Below are 13479 nucleotides of genomic sequence, written 5' to 3'. Positions count from 1 at the left end.
CCCTTTCCGAGGCCCACTGGAGGGCATTATTTGTCCCTATAATGTCGTAACTAAACACAGAACCTACCTGAAGGTAAAAGCATTGGTTATCTTGACTACACTTCCCAGCATGCAATAATAATTAGAATCCATTACAGAAGGCACACCGGAGGCCTATAAATGCATGAGCAAGCAGGGGAAGGTGTGAAAGCAGCAATGGTGTGTCATTACGAAATGCCTATGAAGAAGAAGGAGAAACTCCGAAGCGCGTCGGCATGGGGACTGCCTATCTGTTGTGGAGTGATTCTAGGTATCCAAGTCTCAACTCTTCATGGCAGATAAAGAAAGGTGTACTGTATGGCACTCCCAATGGGTACCCACAGAATCTATTTGCTTTGGTTTGCAAGCTAGAGGCGCTTGTAGAGCTCCAAACACACACTCCATAAGCAGTCATTGGCGATGCATTTGCATGGATGGACCCATACTAGAGAAGAAGCCAAAGGTGTCAGCATAGATTAAGTATATCACCATCTGTTGCCATTAGCCAAAGTTAGGCCAAGAAAATAGAGCAAATAAACCTTCTCCAGCATTTTTCCTTTTGTATATGATTTGTTGTTTGGTAGTTTTGGCCCAGTACTAAGAATGAAGATTTTGGAGAGGTTGGTGATGGGACCTAGACCATCAATAAAGATATGTAAAAATCAATTAATTTCCTAAGGCCATTGGCTTGCCGGACAGCAGTACGGCTTTGTCTGCATAAAGCAAGACAAGAGTAGTTTTATTGCCTACTCTAGGAGAGTCGGTCTTTCTTAGGTCACAAAACTGCTTCTAAATGACTTGTGAGGAAGTAAACAGAAAAGAGGGGGAGGACACAGCTCTGGTGCACACCATGGCCTACATGAAAACTATATGAGCATTTGCCCCTGGACCCAAACCTAACACTTTCAGAAAAGTCAGGTTAATTAAGAAGTCAATGATGGCTCGTTCCTACCACATAGAATCTGACATGGCCCATAACTTGACTCTATTCAACAGATGAAAGCAGAACTTAAGTCCATAAAAGCCAAATGTAGGGAACCTTGTTTAGCATAAACATACTTACTAATTAACATGTAAATTGAAACATTGCGCCACATTCAGACCCTACTCTATAGCCATATTGAGACTCCGCAATATCCCATAAGACTATGCCCATGACTGGATTCTAGTCAATATACCTAACTAGCACTTTGATAACTGAGTCAATAAGAGAAACAAATCAATAACATGACAGATTAGACATATCACCTTTTTCAAAAACTAGTATGATTACAGGTTATCACCAAGATATCGGGAGGATGGAATCGGAGACTGCATTTGACACATAGGTCACAATAGGGGCATACAAATTAATATTGTTTTTATAAAGGTCCATGACATTAACATCAGAGCCTGGAGCTTTCCCAGCAGGGCTTGCTTTAATAGCTACGTAAGAAAAATACAACAGAGCTGTCACCCTAAGCCAATACAAGAGCCTTGGGGTATATGCTATATGTGCTGCGCTTTCTCACCAGTGTTACAGCGACAGTGCTTATCTCATCACCTAGAAGAGCCAGGAGAATTATTAATGTTGTAATCTGTTCTATTGCTAAATGTGGAGACTATAATTGTTTCCCCACCATCTTCTGTGCTTAATTCATATGGTGGTCAATATGAATCCACAGTTGGGGGTCTTTTTGATGCCTTAAATCTACCTTAGTAGGAGGGAATTTCTTCTTTTTTCTTCATATAGACTGTTTCTGTCATGAAGAGAACTGGGAATTGTTTTCATCTAGGGTCAAAACATCAACTACAATCCTCAACCAAGACCCCCCCCCTTTTTTTTTTTTTTTTTTAAGATCTTGTACTTACTTTGCACATAAACTTTACTTTTCATATTAACTTTTTCACTGAGGACTGCAGTGTCTGCACTGATGTGTACTGTTTGTACATCATATACTAAATTAATATGTGGTTTTGGTTATAATCTGGTCTCTTTTGGATATTTTAAATGTGTCCATATACATATTAGGATCTACCTGAGGGAGACCCTCAAAATAAATACAAATATTGTCTTCGAAGTGAAGTCTTAGTGAACCATTGGTCCTAGCCTCTGAGTCGTCATGGAAACTAAAACGGAAAGAATGGCTGCTAGTAGGCAACTACCAGTACTATTGGCACCTCGTATCCATAAATATTTGCATAATGATTTATGCAGATGTCGCTAGTAATAGGAAGGTCAGGTTTTGCAAGTAAAAGTTCAATTCTACCACCTTCCAGAAGGCCACTACATCCTCAGTCTGCATACTAAAGTTCAGTCCTGCCAAGCTTTCTCTCTTATATCAGCCTTCTTTTCTTTGACGGCCTGTTCATATGCAGCTCTGCATATTCATATTGCAATGGGGTCACGAGGGGAGCACTTCAGAGCTCTATGAAGGTTCCTATTGGCCACGCCGCAATTCCTGACAAACCATTTATCTTCTCTGATAAACATATGTGGTATTCCTGGCTTACCATTGTTAAGGCTTTAAGGAGGTAATCTACAAATACTTTATCCACTGACAAAGTTGCAGTGGGTCCAGCCAAGTCAACTAACTATAAACAGATTTAAGGTAGAGAGAATCTAGCCACATGCTATGAGACTAGGCCTTGGAGAAACCACTCCCACGGAATTCTCAAACCTCATCTTTTACTATATTAGGATGATGAATGATAACGAGAGCAAGTTTGTTCAGATAACGCATGTCAAATACTATGCTAATAGGATTATGGTCAATGAATAAGATATCTAACACGCAATCAATAATTTTCCAACACATTTACAGATACACATAAGTAGTCAATGGTCTTTAGAGCTTCCTCTGGCAGACCTGACAGAACAAAAGTCCTAATCAGCACTACATACATTCCATTTAACTAACAATTGGAAGAGATACACTGCTTTTTGATCCCACCTTTCTAGACTGCTTGTAAAACTAAATCACTGCTAGAACTCATAAAGGGATAACCTTGCTTAAATGTAAGTATTTTACTTTCATATTAAAACTACCTGCGATAACAAAACAAGGTTTGCATCAAATCTGGATGAAACAGAAAAGGTATTTAGATCCAGGACATTTACTAGATGATTAAAAATGTGATGACAAGCTCACACGCTCTTATTATGTGGTCTTCCGTGACATTTAGACACATCCCAAAAACACAGCAATAGTGAAAACTTCAGCAAAAGACTTCAATATCCCAGCAACTCTAGGGGCTGGACAACCAAAATATCCACAGGTGCACCATTAGACCAGTATAAATAGGCTTTTGGTATCTCTTCTCTTTCTCTTTTTTGATGCAGGTTAACAGGCATAATGTAGAAACGGGAAACCAATGAAGAAAACTCAGAAACACATCAGAAGGAGAACTCTCACCATTCACATTCCTCTGAAAAGCCATCATGATGTAGGAACTGTTGATTGTGGTACTGTAAATAAAATAATACCTTGAAAGGGAGCGGCTCAATTGAAATAAATAACCTCCAGACATAGTAGTGGGATAATATTTGCCTCTGTGTCCAAAATAAAGTAAAGACTTTCTTTAATAACACTTGGAAAATCCACCTTTAATGACAGAATATGTCAACCAAAGACTGCCAGTCACAGATGAAAAGCTATCCTGCCACTTCTCTCTTCTCTGGCAGTGGAACTTCCTTTACCAGCGTCGTACTATCTTTATTAAGAACTAGGATAGGGCAGGAGATCTGGAAGGATTACTTTTCACTCTGTCCCTGTTGGTCCATTATGGGTGAAACCAAGTAGAACAAACCTAGGTGTTCTTCACACCTCTCATTTGAAATATCTGGATGCTAGAGAAATATGAATATTAGAAATATAAATACAAATGCTGCCTAACGAGACTAAGCAAAAACACATACATTCAAATTAAATTCCTTCTAATAATGATGGCTTCTGGGATGACATGCTAGAATGAACTAGGGTTGTTATACATTCGGAAAGCTTGCCTCTTCACCAAAAGGAAACGTTTCTGGGAACACTGCGGGAAAATGGAAGGTCTTTCCCCGATTGGTCATTGATAGGCTAACCAAGGACATCTGCAGCTTCTCCAGATGTTCAAAGGCAAGCACTGACCTGCATCAAGGGTATTCAATCTAAGTAGAAGTGTGGGTATTTCTTGTCATAGTGCCATGATATGGATTTTTAATAATGTGGATTCTATTGGCCAAGTGACTGGATCTATTCCTGAAGCTTTTGAGGCCGTTGAGTTGTGCCAAAGAGTCACATATGAATTCGTGGGAAAACACCACCTGTGAGCTGCATGCATTTTTAACAAAGGAGCTTACTTATGAGAAGTAGGACACTATAGTTGGTATATTTGGTAAGTACTGTGACAGCCCTGACCATCATTACTTTTAAGGAACGGACAAGAGCGGAAAAAAACAGAATTGTGATATTTTCCTTCTGTCCCTTGTGTTCAATAAAATGGGACAAACCTCAGTGGTGCCACTGATGCCTTTTTCAACCCAACAGGTTCTACTTCATCATTTGGATTGTGTAATTACAAATTGAGCTGCTAGCCCCAAATGTTGGCTTCCCGTAAAGAGTGATCAGTTAAAGAGAGAAGCTGGCTTCATCTGCAACAACATTTAACACACTACACCGGTGACATGCATTAGGTAGGTGCAACAATTTAAAAATGATGGGAGAAACTCAAACACTGACAATTTGTTACAGAATTTCAGAATCTAACATGTTAAAGTACAAAACGTCTGCCTGATACGAGAACTAAATGTAAACAAAGGGTCAATTAGAATGAACTATCAGTCAAAAGGGCAGTACCAAAAAGGAGACAGAGTCAAAAGGCCTTTTTAACTGCATCAGAGAAGAATCTTTGGTGTGTAGTGATGCGCAAACATAAGCACTGTGGCGAGCACGGGCAAAGACTGAAGAGTATACTGCGCCTCCATTACATCAGAGCAGACAAGTGTGGCCTGTTAGATTTCAAAACCCTACAAAGCTTCCCTGCCTAAAGATGGTAATAAATCATTGTATTACCTAAGCACTTTTAGAATGTGTAAGATAGGAACAGGTAACACAAAGGTAGGAAACAATGATTGGCTGCTAGCTCGTCATCACTTGACCATAAAAATGCTGATGTATTGGAAGTGTCTCCTTACCTTCTAGAGGATCCTTTGTAAGGCCCAGCTGGCTGATAATGTATCGGGGGATGTCTGTTTTAATACCCTGCCCCTCTTTAGCATGGCCCTCTGCAGCTTCCAATAGGTAATAAAATTCTTCTGGATCAAATTCCTAGTAACAAAACAAATACCTCATTTTAAACATTAAATAAGTATTTTCATTTACTTCTGAGACATTTTATCATGATTTCGAACCTCTGTAAACAAATAGAGTAGAAATAATGCATCTAATGTACTGACTACTATATATATTCACGGCAAAACTGGTCATTACTTCATTGCATGACGTGCAATAAATATTTCCGTAGAGGCTCTTGGGGCAATAGAGACATTCATTCTTAGGGAGAAAAAAACTCTTCACAAATGAAGAAGAGAAGTGAATTAAATTCCTCGAATGCGTTCCTTCATTTGTGTATTTCTTAAGATTAGAAAGATATCTTCAAAGTAAAACGTAATTGAAAAAATAAATACATTAATCAACATTATTTTCTGCTATATTATGTAAAGAGATAAAGATAGCTCTCCTGCATTTAATTAATTGCATCCTAAAAGTAAGATAATGTATCTTAAGAGTTTGTCTTTGTTCCCCAACAGAGTCACATTGGCTTCTCGTAGGCTTTTCCTTTCCCTTAGTCCATTTCTGAACGTACAGAAAGCTAACCAAATGAACTATCCGTTTAAAAAAAAAGTTTTGGCTATTACTTTTAAACATACTAACAAAAGGGAATAAACACTGGCACAAAAACCCAGCACATTGTATTGTATTGTAATGGCATTTATATAGCGGTTACTCCCCCTAATGAGGCATCATTAATTCATAAGGCAGATCCACCATATACCGCAGTTGATTCAGTGCTTATAATAAACGCCAATTTACCCGGATGGTCCTTGAAAAAACACTATAGTGGCAGCCTCCGTTGATATGGGGTCTATAGGCTAATGGCTAGTTCTGTTTATGGGATTTTTCTTTCGTATTAGCTCACAAGCTTGACTTGTGGTCTTCGCAAATTTCATCAAGTTCCCTTCTAGAGTAGCATACCAGTACCGCCTTTCGTAAACACAATAGGAGGTTTGGCCTCTTGACGAATAAAAGTAAATGCTTTGAAATGTCTTGTATGCCTGCATTATTGTTGGATTGCATTAGTCTAATTTTGCAGTTTGTACCTGTGCAGTCAGGCTCCTTCCTGGTAAACCTTACTATCCAGTAATGTACAATTTGTCGTCAGTTTGACGAAACATGTCCTCCCCTCCCATGCCTCTGAGGAAGTGACCAGTGTCCTCACACTTGTTAAGTAGGGTTTTGGGCTGTACATAACTAACCCACTTTTTCGAGGTAGCGGCATTATCATTCCCTACGGGTACAGCATGAGGTTTCTTAGAGAGACTGGAAAGTATGGTAGACAACAACACATAAATCAGTTTTTTAGGTTTCACCTACACAGGGCGCATGTGCTGCATAAGAGGAGAGCTTTAGGAATCGATTCGGTTTTGAGGCCAAAAATGTGCACGCATTGCATTGCTTTGAATGGCAATGCGTGCACGTTTGGCGATTCCCTTGCTGGAGCGAGCTTTGAAACCATCTGTTTGTAATTAACAGATGGTTTCAAAGCTCGCTCCCGCAAGGGAAACAGGTGCAGGCCCCCTCCTCCCTCTCCTCCCCCTGCTGCCGTATCCTCATCCAGAGCGAGGCGCGCGCGCTTGATTTTCATTGCAGCTCGGCACGGATGACCAGTGAGTTCCAATATGTATTTAAGCAGACATCCCTTAGCAGATTATGTAATACAGTTTAAAATTGCAGTTCAAAGCTGTATTTTCAAATATATAAATGTTGTTGATAAATGTGCGCGTTCTGTAGAGCACATGGAATCTGACCCTATTTTCTGTATTGCAGAGCAGTCCGGTTACTGACCGCTGCCAGTTTGTAACTGTTTTCTGAGAAGAAACCGTCTTTTAAATAGGAATATTAACCGGACAACCTATTTAAATTGCAGCAAGCAGTCGTGGCATTTTTCGTTTTGTGTATCTAAAGAGGTCATCTGCATTTGGAGATTTGGTGCAGGTCTAAAGTTCTTACAAAGGCCTGGGTACTAATATGTAGTCCGCTTGTTCTAAAAATGTTTGCTGTAATTGTTGAACCCATGCAATGACATTGGGAAGTTGGTTTGGCACATAACTTCCCCCCATTGGTTCAGTCCACTAGCTCAACAAGACACACACAGTTGCACACAGCAAGGTGAATTTGAGTGCAGTGCAGATGTTAACGTTGTGACTTTTCAAAGAGCACATGTTCTATAGGCGTACATGGCGTTTTTTGGGCTCAAGAAGGTGGTATTATCTGGGATTCATGTATGACATGGAGTAATTTCCTTTGTGTGAGAGCTACATTTTCAAGTAATTTTTTCTCTACAGGCTACTGTTAACATATTCTGATTTCCATAGGTGTGTTTGCACCGACCTTGTTCTCCAAAGTCTACAGTAAGCTTGTGTGTGGGACTGCTTGAACATTACCCAGAATTCCTCTGCATGCTTCCTTTGCCAAAACTGCGAACTCAAGGTGGTGAGTGGCTTTATGTTCTCACGGAAATAAATCTGTTCTGCATGACCTATCAGAGGCTATAGCAGGGCGTATGAAGAAACATTCAGCATATGAACCATATGGCCTATCCCTTAATTTGTACCTAATTTCTCATGTGATATATACAGTATTTTTGTAAATTGGTACATTAAACACAATGCTTTTATTGAGTTCATATATACAGTTTATTCAGCAGAGAAATAATGGTTATATGTCCTGAAAATAATGAAAGGCTTAGGCGTTCACTATTCAGTTGTTTCTGCAATCTGGCTAAACCAACAGTTTGGTTGAAAGTTTTACCAAAAGAAAATCATTTGTCTTGATTTTCATTCCTGGATGTTGGCGTGGATCTGCTCTCAACCCTCTGTCTTACGCGTCCCTGGTAGTGTGTTTATTTGCATTCGTGTATGCAGTATTTGCGCCCCTGTCATTTGGCTGAAAAGAAACCTGTGTTCCCTAGTCAGACCCACCCCAGACGCTAGGATGCAGGTTCTTTAAGCCTCCCCGCCCCCCCCCAAACTGTCCTAGGTGAATACCTGTGCATGTGAATCTGCGTAGGCTGCAAGTTTACTGTGAGTTGTTTCAGTCGTGGTTTTCATTTAATTTGTGTGGTCTTTTTTCGTTTTTCAGGTTGGACAAAACAGCACTTTGTTCTATGGTCAAACTGAGTAAGTATAGTATAGCGCAGACTACAGACTATTTGTCCTAAACCCTGACCAGTTAGCCACTCGACGGTTGGTATGTGCGATCATAGGTTTACTACCCCTCACCCATCCTGTGTCCTTGATAGCCTGATGATAAATGGTTTTGCAAGGAGTCTGGCGTCTATCTGAAAAGTAAAAGTAGATTTGCAAATTCTGGATGCGTCCTGTAGACATTGGAGTCAGGCCTGCCTCTTCAACCCCTTCTGTATCAATTGCATTGCACACCTAGAATTTTTTTTTGTTATTCCCCCAGGAAGGCGAGAGGTAATATGGATACAGGGCAGGCATATTATTCGCTTGATGCCTGGTAGGCCTTCCGGTGTCGCTCTCCTCCGATGACTCGTGGTACGCTGTGAGTGGTTGGAATGAAAGCTGCCATGTTGTCATATCCAGTCAGTAATTATTGAGGGAGGCATGCGCAGAAGGCCATGGCGCTGCTTTGTGCAGTTCCGTCAAAGAGAGTTGCTGTTAAGGAGGCCGTATGTAGGCTGTTTTCTAAAATTACAGTGCTTCCTGAAAGGAGACCAAATGGAATCAGTGATTTCTCAGAATGTGGTCCTACTTCTGAGGAGCAATCAGTAGTAGTTCTGTCCACCACTGTACTGTTTCAAGACATGCCTCGGCCATGAGCTGAGGTGATCCTGTGAAATGATAAGGTGCGCGTTGTCCTTTCGTTGAGAGAAACAGGGGTGGAGGAATAGTGAAGCCAAGATCATTTTTGGTTACTAAGAATCCTGGTGAAAAGGGCGTGCAAGGATGGTGGCTATATTGTTGTTCTATACATTTATTGAAACTTAACTATAATATATATATTGCTAACTAGTTCCCTGCTATTCAATCTGGTGTGTGACAAAACCTTAAAGTCCCAACTCCTTCCATCCATCAGGGTAGCCCCAACATTTGTTGTAGGTTGTCCCACATACATTTTACGGATGCATAGTCGACCTGGCGCACATTCCGAAATGCTTCTCTCCCTACCAGCAGTATGAAACTGCATAAAAGCGTCCACAAAACAGCACAAAGCAGCCTCGACACTTATGCAGGAGTGTGTACCCTTTCTTTTAACTACACATGCTTGCATGGAGGAGTCCTAAAACATTCAAGAAGGTGGGTTGCTTCTTCCTTTGTAACATGGACACACAACAACTCTAACACTTGCCAAAGATGTACTCCTTTCACCTGGAGGCTTGATTCAAAATGTTGTGGTGTGTGCGCTCCCCCTCCAGCCATACAGAGCACAGCACCCTGACACTGGCTGCCTTATTAAAGTACAGCGCTGTCTTGGTTTGTAAATTTTGACCTGTTCTAACTTGTTTGATTTGTTGCAGGCCCCTGGTATACACGGTTTGTTTTCTGCTTCCTGCAGCATATCTCATTGGACTCATCTTCACACTGAAGACTCACTCGCACATCTATGACATTCACATCAGTGACTGCCATGGTAAGTTGCTCTTCTCTATGCAGGTTGCATATCCATCAGTGTCTGCCATGAAGCTTGTACGCACTCGCTCATGAATGTGGCATTTTTGTCAGTGGCTGCTAACTTTGGTTGGTTCACTGTGTGGGCTCTTCACCATGAAGGCATCTGTTTTTGGTAACTGTTAATTTGCTATTTGTCTGGAATGTTTATTTGAACAAATCAATTTTGAACTTGTGCTTACTATGGTATTAAGGAGTCTCTGCTTTAGAGAATAGTAAGCTGCAAGTGGCTCTCTGCATAGTCCTAAAGTTGGCAAAAAAAATTTCGCATTCCTCTAGGCAACGGCCGATCTTTAGCAAATTCATGGACTGAAGTGCAGTTGAATATGAAAGCCGTCTGGATATCATGGAGTTATTGATCAGTGTTCTACATTTTTGTTTTATGTTCCAGCTGGTCAGACTTGCATATCCCCACTCAGGCAAGGAACATACATTTAGGTAGTTAATATCTGTCCCTGGACTTCACCCTTTAATCCTTTTGCTTAACACATCAACTTTTAGAGTTCAGTGGTCTACAAGCGCATTCTTGTTGGGACACACCAGAAGGGCTTATTAGTAAGAAATATCTGAGATAGTAGAGTCCATGCATGTAAACTTTAAGAAATAACGTACTGTGTGATTGGAAATTGCTTTGGGTGCTGCAAGTCTATTTTTGAAGGTGGCCTATCCGAAGGATGTTGCAGTAGCAGAGCTGAATGGGCACATGATCTTGAACAAGCCTGTGAAATTTATTTGTGGTGCTCCACTTTTTTGTTTGCCATTGTACCTTTAACAGTGTTTCTAATGTGGCTATTGAGGTATGACATCGAATTCAGCATTATACCAGTAATTTGAAATTCTTTCAATGAAGGGAGAACCTTCTTTAGCCTAGAGTGGGTGTGGCAACAAGTAGCAAGAACTCTTAACTTATTCAAGGTTAACTGTTGCTTAGACCATATCAAGTTGATGCTGGGGACATTTATATTGGTGTAGACAGCAGAATGTATAACCAACACACACAAATGTATAGAGATTGTAATATCTAAATTGTAAAATCAATTGAGAGAAAACATTTGCCTGTGATGACTGGCTGCAGAAGGAGTACATCAAACCTTTAGGTACCAAGTCAGACTGTAGATTATATTTTAAACAAGCATTGGCATAGCCAATAGGTCTCGCCTTTGGGGCCTTAAGTATTTAGGTATGCAGCACAATATCCTTGGTGCAACAACATCAACTGTTGCATGGCCAAACACTTATAAGTTTCCCAAAGGCGAGACCTATTGGCTATGCCAATGCTTGTTTTACATTTCTACCAGCATAAGGAGTGTACACCTGCTTGCCACTTTTGTATGTGTCCTTACAGCAGCAATAGTCTGAATATCGGGAAGAGCATGTTATGACTGAAATGTTCTGGGGACTGTGCCGTGCTCCCCCACCCCTGCCTCTATTCCTTGAGAAGGGCTACTGCAACAACATTTACACCAGCTTGTCATGGCCTACATACAAGTGGCTAGCCCAGGAATAACAGGCCATATACGACACCGCTTTAAATGATTGCCTATTTGATTGTCTTTGTGATACCTGCCTAAATGAATATACAAAACTAACTGCCAGAAAATGGCTTTTTCATTACAGTAAAGTATGGGAATTATTGCGTAGAGGGGTTCTGTCACTAACAGCGGTACTTTAAGCCATACGTTCATCTTTGTGTGGGATTCAACATCACTAAGTGTGTTGCATTGTCTGGAACTATGATGAGCACCTCTAAATATATGAGCCCTGCATGAATTCTGTAATGGCCCATTTCTGTGGCAATTGTCGGCCTGCTTTGACTAGATGGCTTACCAATCGAACCAGCTATGATTTAGACTGCAGTTCCAGTAAATGTCGTGATAGTTACACGCACAGTGGGAACAGCTCTTTTAGGACAAATTGGTGTCAATAATTCTGTCTGCCTGAAATTATATCAAACTGTGATATTTTGAAGCAAACCATGAATCAAAACTGCGAAAGGGAAGGTGTGGCGTAACTAAGGAAAATCCAAGATGGAGGACAAATGACTCCACAAATTGGCAATCCCTTGTTTGAAAAGGACCTTTAATTATTTTGTAAAAACTACTGAGTTCAGAAACTATGGCAGAAACCTACGAGTCCATTTCCATAACTGAATGAAATTAAATAATTTGTATTAGTTATGCCAGTTGTACTTAGGAGAAGCTTTCCATTTTTTCTGACAATGTCTTGGTCCTCAATCTACCCAACACCATGGGAACAATAAACTGCAGTAACAGTGGATGTATATTACATGTAGGCAATGCTTTGTGTGAGCAGGTTTTCCAGCACAACAGCATTGCAAACGTTTGCAGTTCAGGGTCACAGCAAGTCTTACAATAGTCTAAAAGGGAGCCCGTAAGCCCTCGGCCCCACTGCTAAAAAGTTCACCAGCTACCAGTAAAGAAGAGTGAAAAAAATTTAGATTGCTATTTTTGACCAAAAACTAATGACATAATCTGGTATCCTCATACCTGATAACAAATTTTTATAAAATGTTACGTATTGCTCAGTGATGCTAATATAGAAGGGACGCTAGGGTTGCCAGTTGTAGCCTGTGAATGGCTTTGGATTTTGGCATCAAGAGGTACTCTGAACTGTATTACGATGTCTTATTTGATGGACTGTACGTTTCTTTTGTCCTCACCTCCAAAGCCTTCATGTTTTGCTTCAGTTGTGCTATCTGTAGCTTCTAAAAAGCCAGGTTAGGCTGTAAGTAAACGGGTGGATAGAGGCAGCAGCAGATAATCTGCCTAGACAGGAAGACAAATGTGTTTGCTTTGAGAAGGTCTGGAGAGAGTTTGGAGGAAAAGATACTGTACATTGACATAAACATGGTTTTTGTGGTAGGAAGATCTGATCTCAGAGAAAAGGAGAGAACAAGCTGAGATGCAACATTTTATCTTAAATTAAATTTCAGTTTCTGTTCCATCCTAAACCTTTTATCATGTTTAGGCGACAAGGGAGAATCTCAGTAGCTTGCTGCTCTTCCATACGCATTCCTCCATTTTCAGGGTTGCCCATTTATTTTTTTTGTTATGCTTCTGGCGTTTACTCAGTTCATCAGTTCCTCATTTCCTGGTTGTGAAACCTTCCAGCGATCCCCAAAAGGCCTTCAATACCTGGAAAGTAAAAGCTCAATTCCCTGCTGTACAATACAGGACAACATTACATGCAACGCTGTTTACAGGATGAAAAACAAGTTGCTCCATCAAGATAAGAGCTTTCTACATGGAAAATATTTGGTGATCCTAATGCGAAAATGTTTGGGAAAGAAAGTATGGAACATAGGATGAAGGAAGAAAGTGATTACAGGGAGAATCTTGTTTTTCCACTAAGAGATGTGGCAAATGGTGGCAGTATACTGAATATGCTTTCATCACTGATGGAGCGTAAAAGCTGATCATGATTTACACAACAAATAAACCAATCTTGACAATAAAAACACAAATGTGCGCTTTGCACACGTCAAGAAAAACTACACTGAAAGT

At 40.4% G+C, this 13479-nt stretch overlaps 1 protein-coding gene across 11 annotated transcripts in view; it reads right to left on the bottom strand.

Moving 5' to 3' along the window:
- Positions 1–13479, bottom strand: part of MAST4 (microtubule associated serine/threonine kinase family member 4) — a 1731733-nt gene that overhangs the window by 186269 nt on the left and 1531985 nt on the right. For all 11 annotated transcript variants that reach the window (XM_085631988.1, XM_085631996.1, XM_085632003.1 and 8 more), the window contains one exon: positions 5177–5309. In XM_085631988.1, the coding sequence (XP_085488114.1) occupies positions 5177–5309 (133 nt within the window). The remainder of the gene's footprint in view (positions 1–5176; positions 5310–13479) is intronic.

This window comes from Triturus cristatus, chromosome 2_1, assembly GCF_964204655.1.
Source record: "Triturus cristatus chromosome 2_1, aTriCri1.1, whole genome shotgun sequence".
Classification (NCBI taxonomy): Eukaryota; Metazoa; Chordata; class Amphibia; order Caudata; family Salamandridae; genus Triturus; species Triturus cristatus.
Note: the sequence above shows the minus strand (reverse complement) of the source record. Positions and strands in the feature narration are given on the sequence as shown.